Here is a 26,216-nt window from a genome sequence, read left to right on the forward strand (position 1 = left end):
GTTCAGCTAGTTGGTCTGGGATAACTGTTGAGGACAATTGGCGCTGAAAATATACATGCATAGAAATTGGGGACAAACACTAACGCTCGTGTTCGCTCCCGTTTTCTATGTTCGTCTGAACAATTACTTTTATGTTTGCATCAACAAGTCTCCTGAACTCAAGTTATAGCCCTGATTTTATTTATTGCGATAGTAACTATATGGACACTCCAGGCGCATTTCTGCCGTCGCCGTAGCCGTGAGGTTCTTTATAAAGTCCAAGGACGATAAAATTGGCCCCGCGCGCCGTATGCTATATGTGCGAGTGAAAGCGTATCAGCGTGAGTCGGCGATCGCGGCTCAATCTCGCCCGCGCGATAGATTGGAAAGCGGGCACGAAGTGCGCCGTCTTTCATCGCGAGCGAGGCACCCAACGTTCCGAGGTACCGAAGGGAGGGGAGGGAGGGGGGGGGGGGGGGGGGGGGCATCCTACTGTGGCTGCAACTGCGCCAGTGGCGGCGGTCGCGCGGCCGTATCTTGAGAGCGATCTGCATTGGGAGCACAGTCTAGCTCCGTCGGCGGCTCGTAGCTTTGTGCGTGCTGTGTCTTCTCGGCGCTCAGTTTGCGTTGAAGCGATGGACCGCACGAAGGTCACTTCGCTCGCTGCTGCCCGCGCGTTTCCTCACCCCAGTGTTTTGACAGCGAGTGTCCGCGGTCATCGAGTGTGATGTGTTCATTTTTGCTGTGCGCGCTCACATTGTGCTTGTTAATTTAGTTAGCAAGCGAAAGTTTACAAGTTGATACGGCCGATAAAAGCATTATCCTTACTTCGTATGGTTCTCTGCTAATTTGCTATCGCAATCCATGCTTCGCCTCTCGGGCGACACTGCGACTTTTTATATACATTCATCTAATGTTTATTCAGCTTTCAGTATTCACACATGGCCCAGTATGTGAGCGTTCTACGTGACGGAGCTCCCACGCCACGAGCATCGCACAAGTAGCAACCGCCTTCAAAAATACAACTCAGTAAAAGCTATTGAGATATTCTTGCGACGGCTCTTGAGCTGATCAAGAGTGGTTGAATAAGGGACGTGTTACAGCCAGTGTTTCAGTAAGGGCATTTGTCTTCGTCAGAGCGAAAGGTGTTGTCCTTGGTATAGTTTATAGCTCACTATCCCCCACCCTCAGCAGGAGAATAAGCAGGGGCATAGGGTAAGGGAAGTCAAAATGTCGCAGATAAAAAAGGAGGGGGGGGGGGGGGGAATTGTGCTGCAGGTTCTTCCAAAAAGTAGCGGTGGCAAAAACGAGAGAAGAATCGTCGCGTGCATGCGTGCTTTTTTAATCCAAATGGCTTTGCTTTAACTGAAAATAGAAAAGAGGAAAAAAAAATAAAACGAGTGAAAAAAATTAGGGTTGAAAGAAACTGAGTTACATCAAGAGGTGCCAATGGGAAAATAAAGCAATGAGGAGAAATTATATGTTTTGTCCAAAGCTAAAAAATTAAATTATGGGGTTTTACGTGCCAAAACCACGATCTGATTATGAGGCACGCCGTAGTGGGGGACTCCAGAATAATTTGGACCTCCTGGGGTTCTTTAACGTGCACCTTAATAATATGTACACGAGTGTTTTCGCATTTCGCCCCCATAGAAATGCGGCCGCCGTGGCCGGGATTTGATCCCGCGACCACGTTTTTGTCCAAAGTTCTGTCAACTTCTGTCCAAAGTTGACAGAATGAGATATTGACCGAAAATTTAAAAAAAAACTAAGACAACAAAAATCAACCGAAGGTGACAATACATTGCTAATTAAGAGAAATCAGTTGAAGTGGCTTGTGAAAAAATTATTGGGGTGGCGGATAGGCATGATGGAAAAAAAAGGGCGAAAGGACATAGTGCTACACTCAACTGAAGCCTATTAGAAAAGCTGGTACGTATATATGTATATACAAGCGGCAACGTGACCTAGGGACGTAAAGTGCGAGTTTATCATTAACAGAATGACTTCCGAAAACCAAATTCACTTTGATATAAGGATATCGACAGAATACTGATGCACTTAGCGCCGTGTTGTTACATCAAAACTTTCACGTGCAGTCGTATCGGGGCTCTCAAGATTTTTACTTCATTGAGGCGAGGCTTGTACATGCACTGCTTGCGATGATATGGGAAATGGGAGCCAGTTAGGTCGACATGGTGGAACTGGCTTCCATTTACCGTATCATTGCAAGCAATGCACGTGCAAGCCCCTCCTCAATAAAATAAATATTTCGAAAAAGAGACATGATACGACTGCACGTGAATTATCTGAGGCATTTTTTGTTTATCGAACAATATGGCGCTGAGTGCATCTGGGGCGCGATCTTGTACGCGTTCCAAAATGGAACGGAGGCGTTCCGTTCCATCGAGCCGCACACGATTGGTCAGTTTGAACGTCGCGGTTGAAATTGGCCAATCGTGTGCGGCTCGATGGAACGGAACGCCTCCGTTCCATTTTGGAACGCGTACAAGATCGCGCCCCAGCACTCCGTCGACAACCTTATATCAATGTCAATTTGATTTTCCGCGGTCATTCTGTTGTTGATCAGCACGCATTCTGCGTCAAAATATACCCCATGGTTACGATACTCCCTAAAGCGAAATTTGAGCGCAATTGTATACTTGTTTTCATTTCGCGATATATTGAGGAAATAAACTGAGACCGAAATCGCCGATCAGTGGCAGTGAGCCGGTGCAGTCAGCGCCTTCGCAGAGGGAGGGGCAGTATGGGAACGCTGGCATGATGAGCATCATCGGAGAAGAATACGACGAACGCGCGAGTAGTGGCACGAGCACGTTCGCGCGGTTACGCCGGGGGACGCCGACGCTCAACCCAGAAACGGGCGCCCAAGAGCTGCGCTCTAAAACATGGTGCAAGATAAAAATTATAAAGCCTACGGTGTTCATTCGTCACAGGTCAGACGACCGAACAGATTGGATAACGTTACCTGGAGAACCCTATAATGTAGCAGTTTTTCTAATAAAGCTTCAGTTGCAGTCTTCCACAGCTAGGCTGCGCTGCCGCTCATCATTTCAGCGTAGAATTTCACTTCTCTTCTGACGTCGTAATGGGGAGGCTGCGTTTACGGGGTTATGAGCCATTGCTTAAGGCAGTATGAGCCCATTAGCGGTGCATCACTGCATACTTCGCACCTTCCCAGGTTTCACGTTAGTGGAGCTGCATTCCGCTCAATGGGTCATTTGACACTTACGCATAAAATTTAATTCACCACTCAAGCCGAGCCTACGACTTTTTGCCCTGCTTTTTTCCTCAATTCATGCGCTACTTTCCATCATATCTACACACCAACTACACCAGCAAAGCACCTTTTTTATCTTGCGGGGGGTAGGATTAGCTCAGTTCTGATTAATTGTATCGCCTGCCCTTGAAAATCTGGCAGTACATACGAAAACTACTGTCATCTGTTCCCTTCTGTCTTCGCGATGTCATACTACCAAGAATGCTGGACAACTCGGCCAATTTTCAATTCCCCAGTGGCACTCATTCAAGACACTGCGGATCCCTAGGCACAGTGAACTCTTCGAAGATATTCTATGAGCTTTGGAAGTTGACATTTTCTTTTTTGACAACCGTTCGTTGCTCCTCGACTACCCTTACTATATGCTCGCTGTAATGATTGGAAGACGCATTTCTTTACGAAGGGCTGAAGCGTGTCTACTGTATTGCGCATAGGGGCCTTCCATTGGGCGCACTGCGTATTTTATCGTTCGGCGTTGGTCAGATAATAGTGAACCCCTACCCCCACCGAAAAACAAAATGGCGCAGCTCGCGTCGCGTGCGGTACACTTCACTACGTCATTTACTGAACTCGCCGTAAACATACCGCTGCTTCGTGAGCCAAACTAGGGTTTCTTTCGAAAAAAAGTGACGTTCTTCTAATTCTTTGCGACGGCCCTTACGATACTTGGTTTTTAAGGCGAAGCATTATATATATATATATATATATTAAAGGATCTATAAAGTATATAATATTTAATAGATCCTTTGATTTACTCGATTTTCTTTGATGTAGCCATTCGGTATGTGCCCTTGGGTGTGTTATTTATTGACCAATCCTCCAGAATGGCTATGTGCGTCTATGACAACACTTACAGAATCTTTACAGTTAGATATGCGTCGTATTTGTGTATACACCTTTCATCACCATTGTTCCCTTTACAAGCATTACATCGCCTTCATCCTCAGGAAATTTCTGCGTAGACGTCTCGTACTAGGCATCCACCACATTTGGTGTTTGCATTTCGGCGTAGGTTGCGAGTGGTGTAGTGCATAAACCTAACAATTCCATATCAATAAAGTTGTGACCTTTGTGATAGGATAAACAAACACTGCATGATTTCTCACTGGCAGGATGAAAGTAAACAATTGCGCCTATCGTCGTTAGTTGTATATCATTTAACTAAACGCTTCGCCAAAAAAAAAAAAAAACTTCGCTTCACATAAATTACAACCTGTGCGTCTGATCTGCATTTTTTTTTTACATGCTACTTACCTGCGTACAGTTGTTTCATTGGCACTGGCGCATTTTCGGAACAGTTTACGTCAAATGCTCTCGCCAGTAGATTTCGCATGACAGAAATGTTGTGCGTCTCGTCGAATACCATGCAGTGGTGCCTGATCTGAGCTTGTTGTATGCAGGATTCAAATTCTCGAATGGCACTTGAAGGGAAAAAGGAAATTTACAGCAGTGCTTACAATCTTCAACCACCTTTTCATTTCTCGTAAAGATACATTTTGCTCAAGGCCAACATTGTTTGTGCTCCGCACTATTCCAGTCCTATCGTCCGCCCTGTCTGTTACATGAAGTTATGTAGACTTGATCACGAATAAATAGCCGGAGAAATGAATTTATTTGGAATTGAAGCTTCCAAAATTACATCTTAAACTATTGCTGTTACTATAAAGGTTGATGAGTTAGCGTAACGGGTGTTAAGAATAAAATGAAATGGCGTGGACAGAATTATTCTGCTAAATTGACACGGGATGTCTATTAGGCAACTGTACTTTTTTTGCGCAAGCTATCCGAATATTTCGGATAGAGCATGCGGCTGTACACAAAAATAACGAGTTCTGCTGCGTTATTCCACCAGTAGTTACTAAGGCAAATTGTCCTGAAAGGCCGCTGTCCTGAGGCAAAGAGGAGGCACAACACTGGAGGCCTGTTAAGATAAATTCACTTCCTGTTTCTCACGTATCAATGGGCATGGGAAGGTGAACCCCAGAAAATCATCGGATGAAAATCCACGCATCAAGACTTTGCTGCAGGCATATGAAGGCAATGAAACCGGCGTTCTGATTGTACTCACATGCACGCGCTAGACTTGGCAGCCTTAGACACGCTGCGCGAGAGGCGTACGGTCACGTTGTACAGTGACGCCACTTCATCCATGATGCCTCGGTCACAACGCTTCATGTCGATGTGGTACATGTGCACATTGCACGCTGCAAAAGGGCGGCACTTAGGTATAGCTTATTTACCTCTAATATGTACAACAAGCTAAAGCGCAGGAAAGTACGGGGTAAATGGGGCCGCGTGTTTCTTTCTAAAAGCCTAATAACAATTTTTTACGTACTTAACTGCTTGAAATTTTTGCGTCATTATAACCACACCTTCACGGTCGAAGTGCGCAAGTGTTCCAACAAAGCACACAAGCGCCCAATCCCCTAAAGTTAAGTCCATACTAGCGGGGGAAGGGCGTGGGACAACCCTCGTGCGGCAAGTCAGGATGCCGTGAGCGTGAAGTTTGCGAAAAGCGGCAGTACCACACCGAAACCGCTGGAATGGATCCGATACCACTTTTTTGTGGCAGCCGCAAAATGAGCAGAGTCACGTAGTCACGCTGACGGTAACATGGCGGCTTTGCTTTACTGCCATCGAGACACCAGCCGCATTTACATGGATGTAGCCATAGCTACGGCATCAGATTTCTTAGCGCATTACGCTAATACGTATCCGACAAAATGTGCATGTGGCGCATCCCCCTTCGTCCGAAAGAAGACGGTTTTTCGTTCTTTGCAATCCCCTGGCGAGTGGAGTCTTACTCGGCGGCAGCTATCTTACTTTCCTTCTCTACCTCAACGCGATACGCCAGCGTTTACATGCACCGCGTGAGACAGCTTGTCCCATCTAGAACTACGCTATCCTGTCACATTAATGCGGCTTGAGTCGGCATCCATGTAAACGGCGCATTACCACCATTTGCATGGATGCGGTGCGATACTATACAAGCGCGCACTTTCCCAGGAGAAGTCTCGAACAGTACGAAGCAATCCGGGGGGTCAGAGGGTGTCACATGACTGCCGCGCCCGCAAGACACGAGTGTGACCTTTATGGCGCGGGTCTGCCGCGAATGCACATGCCGCGCCCGTTTTTCCCGCTAGTGTGGGCGTACCTTAAGATTTTGCAGTATTGCTTTTATAGTGTGCTGCAGTAAGAAGCGTCACTTCATTAACATGTAAAGTCTATACTAGTCTACAGCCCCAAACCGCGTTGCACACACCCTATGCAAAGCTATATGCGCATAGAGTATGTGCTTGTAGCGATGCAGCACACTTAGCACTCACCGCTCAGATTCTTCCGACGCTGAGCGTCTTCGTAGCCATCGTCTTCCATCTGCATGTAGCGACTTCTCTGGAACTTCCTCTCCTGCTTGGCGCGTGCCAGCTTTCCCCGGAAGAACGGATCCTCGTCGTCATCTTCGTCTTCAACCGCAGCGCGCCGACTCGCACGGACCGGCTCACCGTCTTCAACGCCGTCGTTGATGCGCTCTTCGTCCGAGGCTTCCTCCTCGTCGTCTAACGGGTTGCCCACAGCGGGAGCATCCTGCCTACGGTTGCGGCGGCGCGGAGCTCTCTCGACCTGTTCGGTGTCCTGGTCGTCCTCGAAGAAGCTGGCGTCTTCACTGCGGTCGTTTGTCTTGAGCTTTTTCTTGCTGAAACCTTCTTCAAAGCCGTACTCGTACGAGTTTCCCGGTCGAATGGGGCCTTCGTCGTCTCGGTACGCGTGGCTCTCTTTCGCCGTCTCCTGGGGAGCTTCGTTCTTCCTTGCTTTCGAGCGACGCTCCCCGCCGTTCGCGGGCTTTCGTGGCGGTCGCTCGTCGTCTCCATCGTCCCCGCCCCTGCGCAACCTCCCCCGGCTCCCGCGCCCGCCGTCTCCGCCCGAGTCGCCACGCTTCGTGTCTGGCTTGAAGTCGTAGTACTCCTTAGCATCCTCGTCTTCGTATTCCACATTCGGGGGTGGTAACGGAGGAGTCGGCATTGCCTTCGCTGGATCGTTGTAGTAGTCGTAGTCCTCGCGGCCCTTGTACGCGTCGTTTCTGTTCGGTGCCGCCTTGCGTCCGGCCCCACGACGTCGTCTACTGTCACCGTAGTCGTAAGAATCTGAATCACCCTTTCTGCCGGAGGGTGCAGGCGGCCGTTCACGGTGGCTTCGCTGCGACTTCTGCTCTCGCTTTCGCAGGTCATCATAAAAGTAGTCCGCCGACTCGCTTCCGGCGGAAAACCGCGGGCTCATCTCTCCTTTCGGGCGGCAGTCGACTCCGTACTCTTCCTCTAACAGCCTCTTGTAGGTCACCAGCTGCGCGCTCAGTGACATGTCAGTTTTGCAGGTGCTCCCTTGACTGGCGTTGTCGATACAGTTCTCAAAATCCTTGATAAACCTGTAATATATACATGTATGTATGTGTGTGTATATATTTGTGGCATTAGTCGTAAGGAAGGTAGCTCTAAAAATCGAAAGGTTAAGCTTGAACTTTGACAATAAATGTACTGATCTACTTAAGATGGCTTCTTTTACAAATAAACTATCTTCAGCTGACAGTCTATCCATGTTTGAAGGGTAGCACGAATACCTACAGAGGACGAAAGACGCAGACGACAAGATAGCGCTTGGTCCTGTCGCTTTGTCTCTTTCGTCCTATGTGTCCTGTGTCTTCAAACTGGGATCAGTGCCAACTTGCCCAGTTTACTGTTCTCCTTGCCAGTCTATATAGAGCCTGCTGGAGGGGGTAGAGGCTGAAATCGCCTAACGAAGACCTCCGACCCTTTCCAACCTTCTAGCAGCAATAGCATACACTAAGACAAACGTCTTCTTTTCTCATTCAAACAAGAACATAACATCTCATTTTGAGAAGAAGCGAGAACAAATCATTTACATCTGAGTAAGATATTGCTAACATCAAAGAGAACTTCACACTATTTTACATATGATTATGTCATGCCAGAAAAACATAGCCATGTGGAGAAAGTATTTGTTGCGCATTTCATGTCTGACTCGCAGAATATAAAGTAAAAATAAAACAGGAAAAACTAGAAACAACGAGAAAAACAAGACAGAAAACAAAACAAGCTTATTTCTTAAGCGATTATTATCTTTTTAACGTATTGGTGAAAGCGTTTAAAGAATTACTGAAGTACCCTTCATGCTTGTTTATTGCATTATGTGTCTGTTATAAATTTTTTGTCTTTCAGTTTGTATCGTGTGCGTTGCTTGGAAAACCATAAAGTATTTCAACAGTGCGTGTACGAAGCCTGCTTTTATATATATGAGATGCAAAAGCTTGAAATATTCACACCTAGTCTATGCTTCATGTGATAGAAGAGCTGTTCTTAAATGGCACACTTTCAGTCTAATATGTTCGAGGCAACAACATCAAAGCATGATCTTCCTTTATATAAAGCACGATCAAGGCAAAGTTAGTAGTGCCCAAGCGCCACAGTTATTTAGGGCGCAAGTTTAGTCGTGCAAGCGAGTCGCAAGAACAAAGTTGTCGCAAGAACTCGAACATAAGCATTTTGAATAAGCAGACATGTTCTGCGGAGGTCCCCAAGGTGGAAAAAGTTTCGCCAGAGGGAAAAAATTATCATCCACTATTAAGAACAAAGCGAGAAAAGAAATGTTTGTCGCATCGTCCTCTTTCTGATTTCGCTGAACATATTCGCTTGTTTCTTTCTGCCTTCTAGTTGTAAATTCGTTCTCGCCCTTCTGGTTAGCTCACTTGGTGAGAGACTGCTTTGGATAGGCGGTGGTACCGGATTCGATGTCCGCCGGACCAGGACCGTCTTCTTCACTTCAACTGCACATCTTTCTTTCTGAAGAACCCGTTTAGATTTGCTTTATCGCTTCGTACTAACCTAGGGGTTAGTGAACATTTTTTTTAATTCCTCTTTTGGTAACGTTTTATCTGCTTTTTAGCTGCTTCCTAGACAAGTGGTTGCCGGAAAACATGGTAGTCTCCTGGATCGCCTTCGAGCGGCGCTTCCCGTCCGCGGCCATACTCTTGCGGGGCCAACGAAATGCCCTTAAGCGAGATTCACACCGATTCACCCAGTGGATGAGCATGACGTGGCTCAGTACCGCCCAATCACACCACTCACAAAAATTCCGCAGGCGAGCTGCTAGCAACGCGATTTCTTGCAGCTCCGGCACGTCACGGTCATCCGCGGTCTGAGTCGGCGATCTGTCCTTTCCTGCGAATCCACCTTTATTAACGCGACTACACGCGAGTTTTACCTCTTTACACATTGAGCTTTGCACGGCCACCGCTTGTACAGGGCGTAAGATTATTAGCGCAACTAAACTAATCCTTCGAGCTACTAAAGCTCGTTTTAGCCCCTGTAGCCACATCGTAGTAAGCATTGTTGTACTCACGGGCACACCTCTTCCTTAGTAGGTCTTCGTCGTGACACTTTTTGGTCCATAAAATTTTGGAAACCGATGGCACATACGAGGGCCTTCTTCAGAACAGCAGACTCATCGCACTTGTCTCTTTGCAGGGCAATCTGTGCACTGGCCTGCAAGGCCACTGTTTCAGAAAATAAAATGAAAAATATACGCAAAATATTGTTGAGGTTTACGCCCGAAATATGATGCGTGGTGTTTAAGCACCACATAACCCTCGCACCCAACAAATGAATTATGGTCAACGTTTGTAGAAAAGCGCGAGCCCGGAAATTTAACGGCAGCGGTTGGCTTTCATTTGTCGCCCTTTCCGACGAGCGTCGTCACTGTCGTCTGACAACGGATCGCCATCTATACGGGGAAAGCTATCGGTATTATTACATATGGGATCGTGACTGCTCCTGGTCAACATGGTCTTCTTGTGCCATGTCGAATGATTGAGCTAAAATAAAACCGAATTTAGAAACAGGCCTATAACAATGGCGGGATACCACGTCGTATAGTTTATTGATAGGCCAGCGCCAATCAATCGCGCACACCGATAAGGTGAGCAGGTCTCACGGGATTTCGCGGGACATAGTACGCTCTATCACTTAATTCTTGAACAGACCTTTCTCAAGTACCACGGATGCTGTCAATTTCCCGCAAAAATAGACCATGCTATTATGACGAACCGCCAGTTCTGGACCCGCGCTGCTCACGCGATGTAATCGACATTTAGTGGCCTTAAAGTCCCTGCGAACGCGTATTTTTGACGATTTCATTAGCATGCTTTCTCCGGACGCAAAAACTGCTATGTACTACCATTAACAGCTTCAATGTGAAACGCCCTCAGGAACACACAGACCTACACCCACACGCATGGAAGATCGTTCAGAGGCACTGCTGTGATTTTAGCACAAGTGTTCAGTTCTGCGCATCTCACAGGGGCCTGTAATTTAAGCAGAAAGTTGTTTGGATCCTGTAGAAAGTCGGCGACTCTTTGGCACGGGATATGCGTATGAACACAGCAGAGCGCATCGTCACATGAAATTATTTTTCTATATTTTATAAGCGAGCCAGCGCGAGGTTATTATACGCCTTGGAACCAACTTCGTGGTGGAATACGTAGCTATATACAGCAAAACTTGCTGTTCAACAAACACATTAACTTCGTGTACTTTCTGGAGTCCAAGTTCACTGCTTTTGTTACATAGAGGCAACCATAAATGGTGCACTTTTTTTTAACAAATACACATACGCTCGAACGATTTTCGTAGTCGTAATAATGTCACATTCACAGAAGTATGACATTTTTCTGTGTAAATTTAAATCTCTTATAAGCTGTATTTAAGTCGCTTATAAATAGCTTCTTTTAACCGAAGAAGGTAAAGCCAAACCAACCGGCGAAGAAATTTAGGCAATTTAGGTATTTAAGATAGACAATTTATTAGAGGAAACGCATAGATGTTGGCCTGAGGTAACAACCCCTTTCTTCTGCTACTCTGCTCAAAGGATTGGGGAAGAGAAGAAAAAGAGGAGTACGGAAGAGTGACGATGAGGTTAGGCGGTAGGACGCAATTATATACAAGGGCTCGTAAACAGCCTTGAATCTAAGCCGTAGTTAATGATGAGCCTTGATGGCTCGCTTCGTTGCTGGCCAAGAGCCCAGTAGCGCTTTATCCCTCAATGGTAGGTAGTTAATTGGCGCTATCCACTTCTATTCTATGCACTCTAGACACTATTGTATACATTTTTCACTAGGTGCTAGTTGTTCAGCGCTTTCGGACGAACTTCCGGAGGAATTCACACACAGCTATATGGCTTGTACAAGGGATGGTTGCCTTGCGTACATATTACAAAAGAAAATATCAAGTTATTCTCTCAAAATCGAAGAAAGTGTGCAAATTAAAATATATATATATATATATATATATATATATATATATATATGGGTGCACTTGAATTAAATAAAAGCCGAAAAACCTGAGCTGACGCTATTTGCTCTTTCAAGCGGCTGAGTTATTCACTTACGTTTTGGCTCGCCACATTTCCGTGAAAACGGTGATGTTATCTGGCCCAGAAGAGAGGCCGCATGCTGATGCAGAACGGACTTTGTGCAGCCAGTCTGATACTCCAGCTTCGCTAGACAGTCGTTCACATCGAGTACGTGCCTGCAAGAGAAGTAAATATTAGCTGGTGGGGCCAGAATATTTTAAGGTCTAGAAAGCGTAACAATAATCCGTTGAACAATTAGTGGCAGATCAGGACGACAAGCTGCGCGTCCAAAGTGCAAGTATAGCACGAACTTCACTCTTTGTTCAACTTTGCTCAATGCCATCATCACGCGCATTTTTATCGCGTGTCTCCTACAAGTCTCGCACAGTGTGTGTTTATAGATGTTCGCGGAACGGAAGGGAGTTTGGTTGCCGGTTTGCTAATCACTGTTAACGTGAAATTAATTCGTAGTCCACTAAACTTTCAAGTCATAATAAACGCAGTCGCAGTAATTTACAATGGAATGTTAACTCCATATTATATCTGCGTTTAGGGTTTCCTAGGATGACCTAGGCGTGCGACAGGCCGTGAGTGAGATTCACGTTAACCGTGGTTGGCATGATTGCTTAGCGAGGGTGCCACTCAATGTAGTGTATACGTAGCGTGATGCGGAACACCCTGTCGGCCCTACTCGTGTCCCCACCACTGAACTTGTTCTACTGAAGTTAACTGTTCTCTTCGTGCTCTTGATAATTCTGACATCCGTGACATTGTCGCATACGATCCACAACACGCATCATTAAGGACCGCTGAGCGCAATCGGGTGGTATCGTCAGAGTCACAGCTGCACCTGCGTATAGTGGCCTGGGTTCGCTGCCCGCTACCATATTACCATAAAGCATGTCTTTACTGTGTTATTTTTTAACAGATATGTTTCAGCACATTGCCGGGAATCTCAGCCAAATTCACAACGCTTTTCGTTCTCAAGCGTTAATGTCATTTGATGATAAATCACAAATTAGCAGCCTGCATAGCAGGCTGCTAATTATTGCCATTGAGCATAATGTGTCTGACATGATTGGCAGGCGCCTGTTCTTACGAACCTATGTAGGAACTGTTCTGTGAATATCCCATCGGGCTGACAGCTTTCGTAAATTAGCTTTCGTAACTTCGTAAATCGTAAAGTAAAACTACGCAGCAATAATGTCGCGCGCACCCCCGCCATCGCCGCCGCGTTTACTGGTAAGTGCAGGCAGCCAAAAAGCACAGGCCTGTGCGAGTGTGCGTGCGTATGTGTTAGACATCTGTAATTTCCTCCACTCGCTCTCCCTACTACAACTTGCTACTACTTGGACCGAAGCGGTCCCAGTAACGCCTGGTACCGTTGAGGTCGCGGCGCGCGGACGCATAACCATGCGCCTATTTTCCTATTTCGCGCGTTTTCTTTATAACGGGGAAAAATAATTACGCGAGACATAGCACACTGAAAAGAATTGAATCAGGTTTTTAAAACAGAATTGTTTCTTTTCTATTAATATTCGCGCCTTCAATTGCGTAATTAAAAAGCTCGTTAATTAGTCTAATCTAATTAGTTATAGTTCAATTATGAAAGAAAACCCTCCTGGTGCAGCACGTTACTGCTGACAGAATGCCATTGGTTGCGTCCTCGTATATTCTATGTATTTTTAATAGTTTGGAAAAGGGTATCTGGGACACCTTGTACACTGAAGTTCAATAAAACCAAGTGCGCACACGCGAAGCAACATCTTCGGCACTTCGTTGCGCGAAGCAAGAGAACGCTGCAAGCAAATGCTCTCATAGCCTACTCACCTGCAAATGTTTTCGTACGCTTTACCGCCCACTCTTACGGCGTTTTCGACTAGTCGGAAGTAGGACAAATCACACAGGAAAAACCTGCGCATTGCTTCTGCAGCATCACATTTGCCGAGAGCGGTGCCAGCATCTGAAAAAAGCACAAGAAACGTTCAGGAAAGTCGTAGTTCTGGTGGGGTCATTACTGCAATAAAATGCAGGGACGTACGGAATCGCTTCGGGCAGTTGACTTGGTACATCTTCTTGGTAGCCTCGGTAAGCTCAAGCATATACTTTGTAAAGTTCGCCCCCATGTTGTCGTTCCAGCACTTCAAGTCGTTCTTGGCCCGTGAGTAACACTTCTCGTACTCACTGATGCACCTGCGCTCAAGAAAAGACGTGTTGTTGCAATTGAATCATCGAATCGAATTGAAATGACACAAAAAAATGCACAATGATTCGCATAAGTGTCGTCTGCACATTCACAAAACTAAAGTGTGACACAAAAGTTTTTAGTGCCGCGCGCTTTATTACCAGAGTTCATTTGCGTCCTAATGCTTCGAAGAGTCCTAATGTTTCGAAGGTTGGTGCTCGCAAACAAATATGCAGCTTTAGGAACAGGATGATGAAGATAACATAGAGGTAATTACTGAAGCCGTAAGTAGGCTGATTTCAGAAGCAGCAGTTGATATGGGAGGTAAGCCACCAAGACAACCAGTAGGTAAGCTCTCCCAAGAAACAACGGACCTAATAAAGAAACGCCAAAGCACGTAAGTGTCCAACTCAAGAGATGAGATATAATTCGCTGAACTGACAAAACTGATCAACAAGGAGAAAGTAAGGGATATTTGAAATTATAACGTGGGAAAGATTGAGGAAGCAGTAAAAAATGGCCGCAGCATGAAATCCATGAGAAGAAAACTTGGCATATGACAAGGCAAGATGTATGCAGTGCGAGATAAACAGGGTAATGTCATCAGCAATGTCGATGATATAGTAAAAGCAGCAGAAGAATTCTATACTGACCTGAACAGTACCCAGAGCAGCCATGCCACCTTCGTTAGAAGTAGCGATTAGCGGTGTGAAAAATCTCTTAAAGCATAATATCTCCATCTTTGATTAAATCGACTGTTACTCCAGCTTCTGCTGCTGCTCTCCCCCGGGACATGTCTTGCAAGGCCCTTCTAACTTCATCCCTAGCATATTTGATTAAATCGACTGTTACTCCAGCTTCTGCTGCTGCTCTCCCCCGGGACATGTCTTGCAAGGCCCTTCTAACTTCATCCCTAGCATATTTGATTAAATCGACTGTTACTCCAGCATCTGCTGCTGCTCTCCCCCGGGACATGTCTTGCAAGGCCCTTCTAACTTCATCCCTAGCTAACTAGGGATGAAGTTAGAAGGGCCTTGCAAGACATGTCCCGGGGAAAAGCGGCAGCAGAAGCTGGAGTAACAGTCGATTTAATCAAAGATGAGGGAGATATTATGATTTAAGAGCTTGCGGCCCATCATACGCAATGCCTCACGACTTCAAGTGTACCAGAGAGCTGAAAGAATGTCGATATTATACTAATGCATAAGACCGGAGACGTTAAAGAATTGAAGAATTAAAGGCCCATTAGCTTGCTTTCAGTATTGTATAAAATATTCGCCAAGACAATTTCCAATAGAATCAATGCATCTTCAATCAACCAAGAGAACAGGCTGGCTTCAGGAAGGGATATTCTACGATAGATCACCTCCATGTCATCAAACAGGTAATTGAGAAATCTGTGAGTACCAATCAACCTCTCAATATGGCTTTCATAGATTATGAAATAGCATTTTATTCAGTAGAGATACCAGCAGACATGAAGGCATTGCTTAATCAAGGAGTACAAGAGGGATACGTGAATATCTTGGGAAACATCGACCAAGATTCCACAGCTACCTTGGTTCTCCACAAGAAAAGTAGAAAGTTACGTATCAAGAAAGGGATCAGGCAAGGAGACAATTTCTCCAATGCAATTCACTGCATGCTTAGAAGAAGTATCCAACCTATTAGACTGGCAAGGCTTCGGAGTGAGGATCAACGGCGAATATCTCAGCAACCTTCGGTTTGCAGATGACATTCTCGTGTTCAGCAAGACAGGGTAAGAATTACAACAAATCATTGAGGACCTCAACCGAGAAAGTGTAATAGTGGGATTGAAGATTAATATGCACAAGACAAGAGAGAGATGTTTATTTGAAGAAAGGCAGAAAGGTCGGCTTGAGCGTTAGTTTGCTCTGGCCTGCTACTCTACACTGGGGAAGGGGGGAGGAACTGAAGCATACCTGCGAGTCGGCCTAGTTGGAACAGATTCATTTTCTTAAATTTTTGTGCGCAAACAAACAGGGACGAAGAAAAAGGAGACACAAGGAAAGCGCTCGTCCTTGTGTCTTCTTTTCTTCTTCCCTGTTTGTTTGCGCACAAAAATTTAAGAAAATGAAGGGGGGAGGGGATAAAAAGAGCGATGAATGATGATGATAAGATTAGGAGGTGCGTATGTACATCATACGCAATGCCTCACGACTTCAAGTGTACCAGAGAGCTGAAAGAATGTCAATATTGTACTAATGCATAAGACCGGAGACGTTAAAGAATTGAAGAATTAAAGGCCCATTAGCTGGTGCAGCGCGTTACTGCTGACAGAATGCCATTGTTTGCGTCCTCGTATATTCTATGTATTTTTTTATAATTTCGAAAAAGGTTGGCAACGTAACAAGAATTCAGGATCGCCAGTCAGCTTCTAGAGTCTGTACAGGAGTACGCTTATCTAGGTCAATTACTCACAGGGGACCCGGACCATGGGAAGAAAATTTGCAGAAGAATAAAAATGGGTTGAAGTGCATATGGCAGGTATTACCAAATACTGACTGCGAGTTTACTACTGTCATTGAAAACAAAAGTGTGCCATCATTGCATTCTACCGGTGCTAACATATGGGGCAGAAACAGGGAGATTAACAAAGAAGCTCGAGAACAAGTGAAGGACCACGCAAAGAGTGATGGAACCAAAAATGTTAGGCGTAACATTAAGATACAGCAAGAGAGTGGTGTTGATCAGAGAGCAAACCGGGATAGCCGATATTCTAGTTCACATTAAGAGAAACAAATGGAGCTGGGTAGGCCATGTAATGCGTGGGGCAGATAACCGATGGACTATGAGAGTTACAGAATGGCCGCCAAGGGAAGGGAAGCGCAGTCGAGGAGGGCAGAAAACAAGGTGGGGTGATGAAATTAGGAAATTTGTAGGCGCAAGTTGGAATCACCTAGCGCAAGACAGGAGTAATTGGAGATCGCACGGAGAGGCCTTCGTCCTGTAGTGGACATATAAATGGGCTAATGATGATGATGATGATGCTTCGAGGAGGATAGGAATACCACTGGAAGCGGTTATTAAGCTGTCGCATAACAATACCAACCGCAGTATTCAATCACTCCTCATCCCATTGAAAGCTGATTTGGTTCAGAGATGCACGTTGGAGACATCGTAAGATAAAATTCTTAGAAAGATTATGAAAACCTTGACTGATTTCACCTACTTGCATGGGTCGTCCGCCATTTCAATGCTTGCTTGCAATGCAATCCCACAAGCAAAGAACCTTCGCAACAGTTCTTTCTGCTGACACTCATGTGGGGACACAGTTGTAGGACCTGGTGGCCCAACTGGGGCAACCGTTTTCGGCGTCCTTGAAGGCCCTGAAATGTTTATGCAGAACATCACTTAGATTTGTTGCAATAAAATGACTGCAGGCCACCTTGTAAACTATCTCCGTCGCTTAGTAGTCGCTTAGTAGTGCTAAAGCTCAAAACATAACAGAGGGAGAATTCTGCATAAGGCCTAAGTGGGTCTTCCTACCACAAAGGCTAGAGAAAACCTTGTCGGTTTACGGTAGGCAGAAGGGGTAGGGTTGGGGCGTGTTGGTACTCCATGACGCATCCTTGGCACTCCTGCTGCTGCACATGAAATTAGCGAAGGCGGCTGGGCAGTGACAACACGGAACGAGTAAAGTGAAGAATGAGCTTTACTTATTCCGAGTTGCGCTAATGTCAAGGATACGTTTACGGCAGGCGTTTTTGCGCCTAGGTGTCGTAAGTTCGTTTTCCGGTTTGTGTCGTGTCCATAGGTATGTGATCGCACATTCCGTTCACTAAAATGAGGCAATTGAATAATGATTTTTGCTACGTTTTATTTAAAGGGACCCTAAATAAATTGAACAACGTGCCGTTCATACGAGAGCGTCCACATGAGCGACAATCCTTTGAATAAAATATTCGCAGGCGTCTCTTAATAGAACGTGTTGCAGGGTTGATTGGTTCACACTTGCAGGTTTAAGAAGCGCACGCTTTATACGTAAAAAAAGAAGACGGGTACAGGGCCAGCGCTTATTCTGTGTCTGCCTTCTTATGTTATTTCTAGAGACAATAAAACATTTTATCCGTGTGAGAGGGTATACGTCCTTGACTTGGTTTAGGCGGCAATACTCCATGCAATAAAACAGTACATGTCAGGCTCTTAGACAGCTGGATGATATAGTAGCGCAGAATTTTATCGACCTTTTGCTTTATGTCCGCGGACTCACGCACCGGGCCCCAGCGCAGGCAGATTGCTCCCTGTCCAAAAAGCGAGACTTAACCACATACAGAGAAATTCTACAACACTATGGAATGGGCAGGAGAAGCCTCCCTCCCCACCATAGATCTCTCACAAAGGAGTTTCTCGTTCTTTTGTCGAAAATCGGTACAGGTACTGACGGAGTGGTCGAGCGCATTCTTTGGTTATCATGCGATGCTCGGCAATCGTCGTTTTTGGAATCTTCAGTGACAACGAAATACAGTCTGTGTATTGAAGTAGACTTCGGATTTCTTCGCGTTTATGCTCGAGAAGACCTGCAATAAAGTCAAGGTAGGTTTCTATATTTGATTCACCGAGACAGGTGACGGAGATTTAGAGGACTAATGCACTGCTGACTGTCACGCTTCTCGCATGTATGCGGTCGTGGTTCCCTTGGTTCAGGTGTTTGTAGTCCTGGCTGAAGTATGTCATCATCATCTTCGCTTTTCCTGCGTGCAACTGAGCGATTCCCCTTGCACCGAAGAGGCCTGAGCGGCATATGTTGGTCGCTCTCGATGCCTTCCACGCCTACGGCTGTTTCGGCACTGGCGGAAATCATGATTTTGGTGTAGGGTGAGATGCTGGCTTGACTTTCGACTGCATTCAAGGCATATTAACAGGGTCTTATCCGATTTGATTCGGGGACAGGGGACAGTGTTCTCGACTTAGATATTAAGTGAATGACTAAACCCTGTTCGCTCAGGAAGACTACACCCACGATTACGTTCCGCGAACAGTGCATCAGGATTACTAAGGTCGCAGGGCCAGTTTGGTTTTTAACCATAAATCTTGGTGTGCAACTTGCACTCGGCGTTATTAGCTGACCTCGAGCTCTCCGAATTTGAGAGCCGTCCCACGCAGCATCTACTTCAACTTGTCGGAGAAGGGCCCACTCAGACACTAGTCGGCTCCTGTGTCCACGACAGCAGTCACTGTGTGGCCGTCAATACGCATGTCGAGGTCTGTGCTCATTACTATTAGTTGCAGTTGGATCACGGCGTCGGGTCACGGCTGTGTCGCATTATCCAGCTGTTATCCAGGCTAGCAGCTAGCAGCTCGCGCTGCGATCTGTTTGCCTCCTGGGTTTCCTTTGTAGCTTTCGTGCTACAATTCGGGTGGATGACAATTTTCCTCTTTCAGGATTCTTCCTCCACTTTACGGGATTCCGCAGAACTGATTTGCCATATCATGCTGTTACGTCGCGTCGTCATGTCCTTGTTGAGGGCTTTTTTCTTTGGTTCGAGGCTTCGTCTGAATAGCGGCATATGTCGTCACCATGATTCTTGCAGCGTCGTTGTCAGTGGCGGATAATCTTCGGCATTGCGACGAACAGCAACCGCACCTCTACTGGGTCCCCAGTGACCACGCTGGCATCCAGTGCATATCCTTTGGGGACCTACTTTAAGGATATGGAAATCACTGGGATGTGCTGAATATACATGCAGCAGACGTCCGTCGCACGATCCTTTGGCTGCACTTAGTGCGTCCTGTGGATATCCCTTGCATGTGCTTGAGGGACATCGTGAGGGACAATTAGTGATCACTGCATTTATTATTTGACTGTATCAGCAATTGAGTCCACCCCGGTCGGCGACGCGGGGAACATCTTTCCTAACTCCTCGCGCTCAACTGCTCTGTTGGTCTCCAGCAGGTCGTTGGAGCAAAGTGCTTGAATTTTGGCGCAGGTTTTGGCGAAACAATATCGCTTCACACTATGCATCAGAGAACGAATTTCGTCATGTTATGTCGGGGACGGCGTGGCGCAACAGGCGGTTCATTTCTTCGTAAAGATAGTGACGTTCTCATTTAGTAGCTGCGCGGAAGTCTAGCAGTACTGCGGCCCGTTTTATTCGCACGAAATTCGTGGAAACTAAGAAAATTTCAGCGAAACAGGGCCCATGTCGTGAGGGTGGACTCTAGGCTCTCGAACCATGCCTGAGAGGTGTCCTATAACGAAAAATAGACGTGGCGCAGCTTCTCGTGGCCGTTTCAGGACCAGTTCTCCAGCCAGCTGTCTCCAGCCAGTCTTTAGGTCGTCCGACGAAGACCCACGGAAAACCGGTATCTCCACTGGTTGCAACGCGATCGATGCAAGTGGCACAGGAGCTGTCATCATAGCTGTTGAATTTGCTTTGGTCTTGCTCGTCTGGTCGGATAAGAGTTCACGTTTCAGTGGGAATTCTTGTAGCCTAAGGCTAGCTTGCAAGTCCGGGGCGACATCTGTGTTGTCGGCACCGCTTGGGCTCGGTCCCCTGCTTAACGGGGGCGCCCGAAGCATGAAAGAAGCCCTTCCGCCAGATGTCTCGTTGTAGTGACGGTGGATAAACACTGTCAAAAGTGTGCGTTAAAACTGGAACTATTCATAGGGCCTACTTCTGACCAGAAAGAGAAGCAAAACTCGCAATCACCACGATAGCGGCAATCCCAGTCGTCGGTTGCTGAACCTAAACTAAAGGGTGAAGCCCGTCCGTTATTTATACAAGTATCACCGTATATTCTGGAGTAATTTCTGGTGCTCGCGCACATGCGAGAATATACAGCACTATTGGCAATCTGTGCGATTCGCAAGATGATAAGACAAGTCTCTCTCGCTATATAATAGGCGACAATATTCAAGAAATTTCAGATACAGCAGACGAGCTTGAAACAGTGATAATCCAGTAAAAATGAACATCGGCAAAAAGTAAAACGACCACGCGTGGCAGCACATGGAACTCTGTGGCAATATATTCTGACAGGATCTCTCAAAGGGATTTCACTTGGGTCGCGTCTTTTATTAAAAACTTTGTCAGCTTTTCATCGATATCAATTAGCAACTCAGTCCAGATTGATTGGATAATACAGCACTCATTTAGACACGTTATGACTATATTGTCTTGTGCAAAGTTATTTAGTTACGACTGCTACTGCCGACTTAGGTCTCTCGTTTGGTTCCCCGGACGAGAACTCCAATGCAGTTCGCAGCGTATTGTAAGGTCGCATGTTTCGAAGCGGCAGTGTCTAGATATAGCAGTTTAATATAAACGAAAGTGCTCCGCATTAAAAAAAAAAAAAAAACACTTGGCGCGTATATACAGGATGATCAAAGTTGAGAGGTTTTTTTTTATTATTATTTAGGTGCTAAGGCCTGAGTGAAGACCACCTCTACAGTACAGTTATGTGGCGAGGGGGACACAAAGTGAGATTATAATTATCGCTGTTAGTGCAATTAACAAAAGTTGAATAATTAACTACGAGCCTCGCTGTGCGGTCTTGTAAACGAGCAGTTATCCTTTCGTCTGAGGCATCGAGAGCTAAAGCAGGCCATTTGCGCCTCAATCGGCTATGAAAGGAGGTGTCTCAGAACTGCAGCATGCCCAGTTACAAGCTACTTCCACCACTCGCTACACTGTGTGGTACGGCGCTGTTGTCAGCTCAGGAAATTATAGCAGCCTAACAGTTTCCTCACACTTGTTTTGCGTTACTGCCTCAATCAGTCCCCGCACAAAATGTACCAACTCGACTTAAGTCGACCGTGAACCCTCTTGTTTAACAAGTTGTCACCGAAGTAGTGTCAGTTCCCGTTATCAATGAAACGTCGAGTCACAGGGACGCACATTGGACGGAACACTGGGTGCTGCGGTCTGCCGCGCCTACACCGCGGAGAGATAGAAGGCGATTACGACGCTTGTGCGCGACGTATGCGTCTTATATTCCTGAAGCCATGCTTTTTAACTGAAAGTACGTTCCAGTGAAAAATATTGCAGGGCCCATTTAAGCTTCATTTATTGTGACTAAGTAGTTAATATATAAGGTAGTATAGCACAAGTGGTGCAAGTGAAATCTCGATTGCAGCTACAGAATGCAGTGATACGGAACAGCTTACGTGAAAACCGGGTAGTCAGTTGACATGTGTGTCTATACTTCTTCAACAGGACATCCGTGAAGTAATTGATATCCGCAAGCAGCGCAGTTGACGCTGATTGACACCGAGTATCAGCCATGGCTACTCGTTCACACTCCAAGAACTCATTCACGAAACTGGATAGAGAATAATGGTGGCATTGTTATGAAATCGTAGACGATTCTCGTTCAAACCATAACCCTATAAAATAAGTAACTGCACCTCCATCGTACGACACGGGGACGAAATCTCGCGCTGCATAAACGTACTGTTCGAAATACATTTGCGTTCTGCGATATTCGCAAACGCAGACAACGCTTTCGAAATTTTGGCCGAATGAATGTTCTATTTCTACGGTCCGTAAACTGGCGCCAATTAAAATATAAATGTTTTAATCAAGCTGCATATGTTAGCCTATTTGATCAGTTCTGGCGCGGTTCAGCTGTCCCCTTTGATAGTTCGCGCTTAATCATTTACCCATTCGCTTGTAATTATCCTAATAATAATGCTTGTAATGATAATTCTTGTAATAATAACGCTTGCCATAATAATTCTCGTAATAATGGCAATGCATCTATTCTCAGCAAACCGAAGTATTGCTTGTGTTTAAAAAAAAAAGAGTTTCATAAGAGCAATGGCAGCCAATCGTCATGTTAGACATATTACCGGACGGCCAATGACCGCTTACGAAGCGCAGTAAATTCATCCCAGCTATTGTTAGCTGTGTCTATCGTGGAATTCACAGCAACATCGTCGAATCTCAGCGAAGCAAGGACATCGCTCATTATTAAGTACTTTTTTTTTTTTTTTGTAAGAGAGACCGCATTGTTAAGACATGCTTACTGCAGTAGTAGTAGATCTAAAGTAGAAGATCTAAAGTAGGCATTAGTAAGCATACCGGGTTACGTACGCATGCTATATTTTGCATTACGCGCTAAAAGCTTTGAATTCAGCCAAATCATTAAGCGTTAGCCGTGGTTCGGCGATGCCTCTACTAAAAGCCCTTCTTCGGGACATGCGTGCGGCCAGATCAGTTTTGCATGCGTCGACGACGAACGTAATTAATGGCAGATCGAGATGTGGGATCCAGCGGGCCCGCCTCCCACTCCCTCTTACCCCCTCGAAACAACCCAGGAGCACTACAGCGCTGAGAATATTAAGCGTGCAGTGAGCCCTCCTTGGCACTACCCTGGGTCCGCCCATGGCCGTAACGCTATATTAAAATCATCTGTCGCCACCGGTTCAGCACTTTTATGAGACGCTATAGAACGACACCCATAGACCTAATTCACAAAGCTTTTCGTACGTTAAGTACTCCTTCACACTGGCGGCTGCCTTCGTTAATTATTATGTCCAGCGTCAAGATTGCCTGAAAGGTTTTCCTGCGAGCAATTATAGCGTAAGTGAATATGGGCCCAGAGTTCTTGGATTATTCTAGTTAAAAAACTACGCTTTGAACTACGGGTCTCCTGGATGCCATATTGTAGTGTCCACCTACCAAAAAAAAAAAAAAAATGAAACTTTGGTTCGGCGTGTTTTAGTGTCTATCGCCTCGAAAGAGCACTTGTTTTACTTTTCTGTGCTTTTCTAGATCATTTTGTCCCCTTTTCTTTGTTGTGGTGCTCGATATAGCAGAGCAAGTTTGTGTGCACATGATTATCTTTTACCACACGTTACTCAATGAAACGCTAAAAAGAAACACTAAATCACTTTAGCCTGATAAAGTTTTCTTCGAAAACTATTCATCAACCTCGCGATAATAGGTTGGTAATAGGTCTGTTGATAACAAAGTTCAAAGTTACATTTTCTTTTTAAATTTGGCGCCGGAACCCCAGCGTCAGGGTGACGTCAGTGTGACGTCACGAATTTCAAAGTATTTTTTCGTATTTGGGCCAGGCGTTGGCTCAGTAAAAGTTCCCGGAATTCGCCACGTTCAATTGCTGACTTCTGTAGAACATAATGTATCAAATTTTACCGATAAACAATTACCTAGGCCCTAGTAACGGTAATTTACTACTACAGGCAGTAGCGAACCAAGGGTCTCTGCCGGGGGGGAGGGGGGGTTGAATTTTTGTGGGGGGGGGGGGGGGGGGAGTTTCTTGTTTAGGGGGGGGGGGGGGGGCAATTTTTGCCCTTACAGGCGAAAATTGCATCTTTTCCCCCTCGAGCTGCTTCAGTGAAATTCAACGCAAAGCCATCGAGCACGTGGTTGGCCCCCCTTGAATTTCAGAGTGAGTGAATACATACAATACATTGATAGAGTGTATTTGTTAATCAGGAAAATTCGACCTCAAGCCACCTCCTCGATTGTAAAGACAATGAACAGAGCACTGAAAGCTGAAACTGAAATTACACATTAGACTGATGGGGCTCGATGCATGGCGGGGGGTTAGAACACCCTAAACCCCCCCCCCCCCCCCCCCCCCCGTCGGTGCGCCAATGAATACTGGTGAAATCGTTTTTCTCTTTAGTGTCCCTTTAATATTTGCGTAAAGGGGGAGTGTCGCAACCCGCGGGATGTAATAACGTGCTGTGACGGCAACGAACGCCGCAATTGATACCCCTAGACGACCTCGCACTACCATCGTGCTTAAGTACGACTCGTATATACCTGGACTCATTTGCTAGGAAGCATGTAGCCCGGGGGTAAATTTACAGCTCTGCATATTAGTAAAAAAATGGTTTGTCAACAATAGCACTATTCGTCTCTAGTCGCTAACCACCCGTTGGCTGCGACATGAATGCACTGATCAAGATGTATATCCTCCTACGATCCCTTGTACAATAGATTGCACATTGCGTCCAACTTTTTTTCGAAATTCACTCGGAATTGATTACGCAAAATATTCATTCTGGATATCATGTACGGTGCATGTGCAAAGGTAAAAAGGTGGTTTACTCATATTCTTGTCATCCACTTTCGAGAAATTTGGCACTAAATTGATCTAGACCGCTGTGTCGTCCCAGATGGCCGGACGCAACCTTCAGGTATGTGTCGAACTCACTCGAGATTGAGTGAAAATACCGGACGCGCAGCAACATGGAAATGTACTACACCTAGTTTCACGTTCATCACTGCTTTTAAGCAATGAAATGCTGTTTTTACCATAGCAAACACGAGGAGATGGAGACGCAGCTTGGACACATGGAGACACAGCTTTTGGCATCTAACCGTGGCATATAAATTTTAAATTTTTTTTTCAAGTTCGTAACATAACAATAGACAGTAAAAACCACCTTGAAGAGCGATTATATTTCATAGTTGTCTTCGTGTCTCAGGAGGACATACAACGTTACGAACAGTGCGGCTGGTGTCAGTCGAGGTGGGTGCATCGCTGTGCTGCAAACACCTTTCCCGCGACCGCGGTAAAACACGTTCGAGATCTACTATGAAGAGCAGCTGCGGGCGTCGGTAACGTTTTGCAAACGGACCCTAATTGCAAGATCTGGCAATCATGCGCAAATGTTTACCATTTCTGTGGTTTGTTTTCCTCATTCTTTCCGCAGGAAGGGCGCTTTTCCAGCGTACAGCGCAGAGGGCCGGCAAGAACGGCGTCAGATGAGGCCGACTTCAAAAGGATTGTTGCGTCCTATATAATTTTTTTCTTGTTTCGTGGCCAGGATGCACACTATCCATAACTGAAGCCACTTTAAGCGAGTTCTTACGAGTCACCTCTTGCATACAATTTTTTTTTTACTTCTTCCGGTGCTTTTGCAATGATGAAAGGACGCCTTCTTCCCGAAGCAGCCGTCCTCTCGTCATGGCGAGTCCCCTTAGATAGCACGCAACTACATGCGAGCCATTGTTCTCGGCTGAAGAGCAGCTGTATCTCAAGGTCACAAAAGCTCAGTGCCCGTAGCTGGGCCCCATTGTTTTGAAATCTTGAAATTCCGAACTTTGACACATTACGGCGCAACGTCAAGCGCGTCTGCACGACTCTCTCATTCCTTTCGATGGAGTCGTTAAGATGGGTTTTGTGCCCTACACTTGAAACGTTTACGTACTGACAGCTCAAACTCGGAGCTGTAAAGGAGGTCGCCGACAGCGTACATTGACACCACCAGGTAGTGACGTGGTAAGAGCTCAGTTGGGAGCTCCAGGTTGATTCTCTTGTCAAGATATCGCTAAGACTGCCGCCGCAAACCGGGGCTGCATTCACCGCAGCGCATCTTTGGCTCAAACT

The 26,216-nt window shown here is 45.9% G+C and overlaps 1 protein-coding gene across 1 annotated transcript in view; it reads right to left on the bottom strand.

Moving 5' to 3' along the window:
- LOC119448518 (uncharacterized) overlaps positions 1-26,216 on the bottom strand; it is a 55,157-nt gene that overhangs the window by 11,299 nt on the left and 17,642 nt on the right. The window contains exons 7-15 of the mRNA XM_037711789.2: positions 22,015-22,169; positions 17,077-17,233; positions 13,740-13,891; positions 13,529-13,661; positions 11,735-11,874; positions 9,692-9,845; positions 6,607-7,700; positions 5,349-5,484; positions 4,535-4,701 (exon numbers count right to left, since the gene is read on the bottom strand). Of these exons, the coding sequence (XP_037567717.1) occupies positions 4,535-4,701; positions 5,349-5,484; positions 6,607-7,700; positions 9,692-9,845; positions 11,735-11,874; positions 13,529-13,661; positions 13,740-13,891; positions 17,077-17,233; positions 22,015-22,169 (2,288 nt within the window). The remainder of the gene's footprint in view (positions 1-4,534; positions 4,702-5,348; positions 5,485-6,606; positions 7,701-9,691; positions 9,846-11,734; positions 11,875-13,528; positions 13,662-13,739; positions 13,892-17,076; positions 17,234-22,014; positions 22,170-26,216) is intronic.

Source organism: Dermacentor silvarum, chromosome 1 (assembly GCF_013339745.2).
Source record: "Dermacentor silvarum isolate Dsil-2018 chromosome 1, BIME_Dsil_1.4, whole genome shotgun sequence".
In the NCBI taxonomy this organism is placed as follows: Eukaryota; Metazoa; Arthropoda; class Arachnida; order Ixodida; family Ixodidae; genus Dermacentor; species Dermacentor silvarum.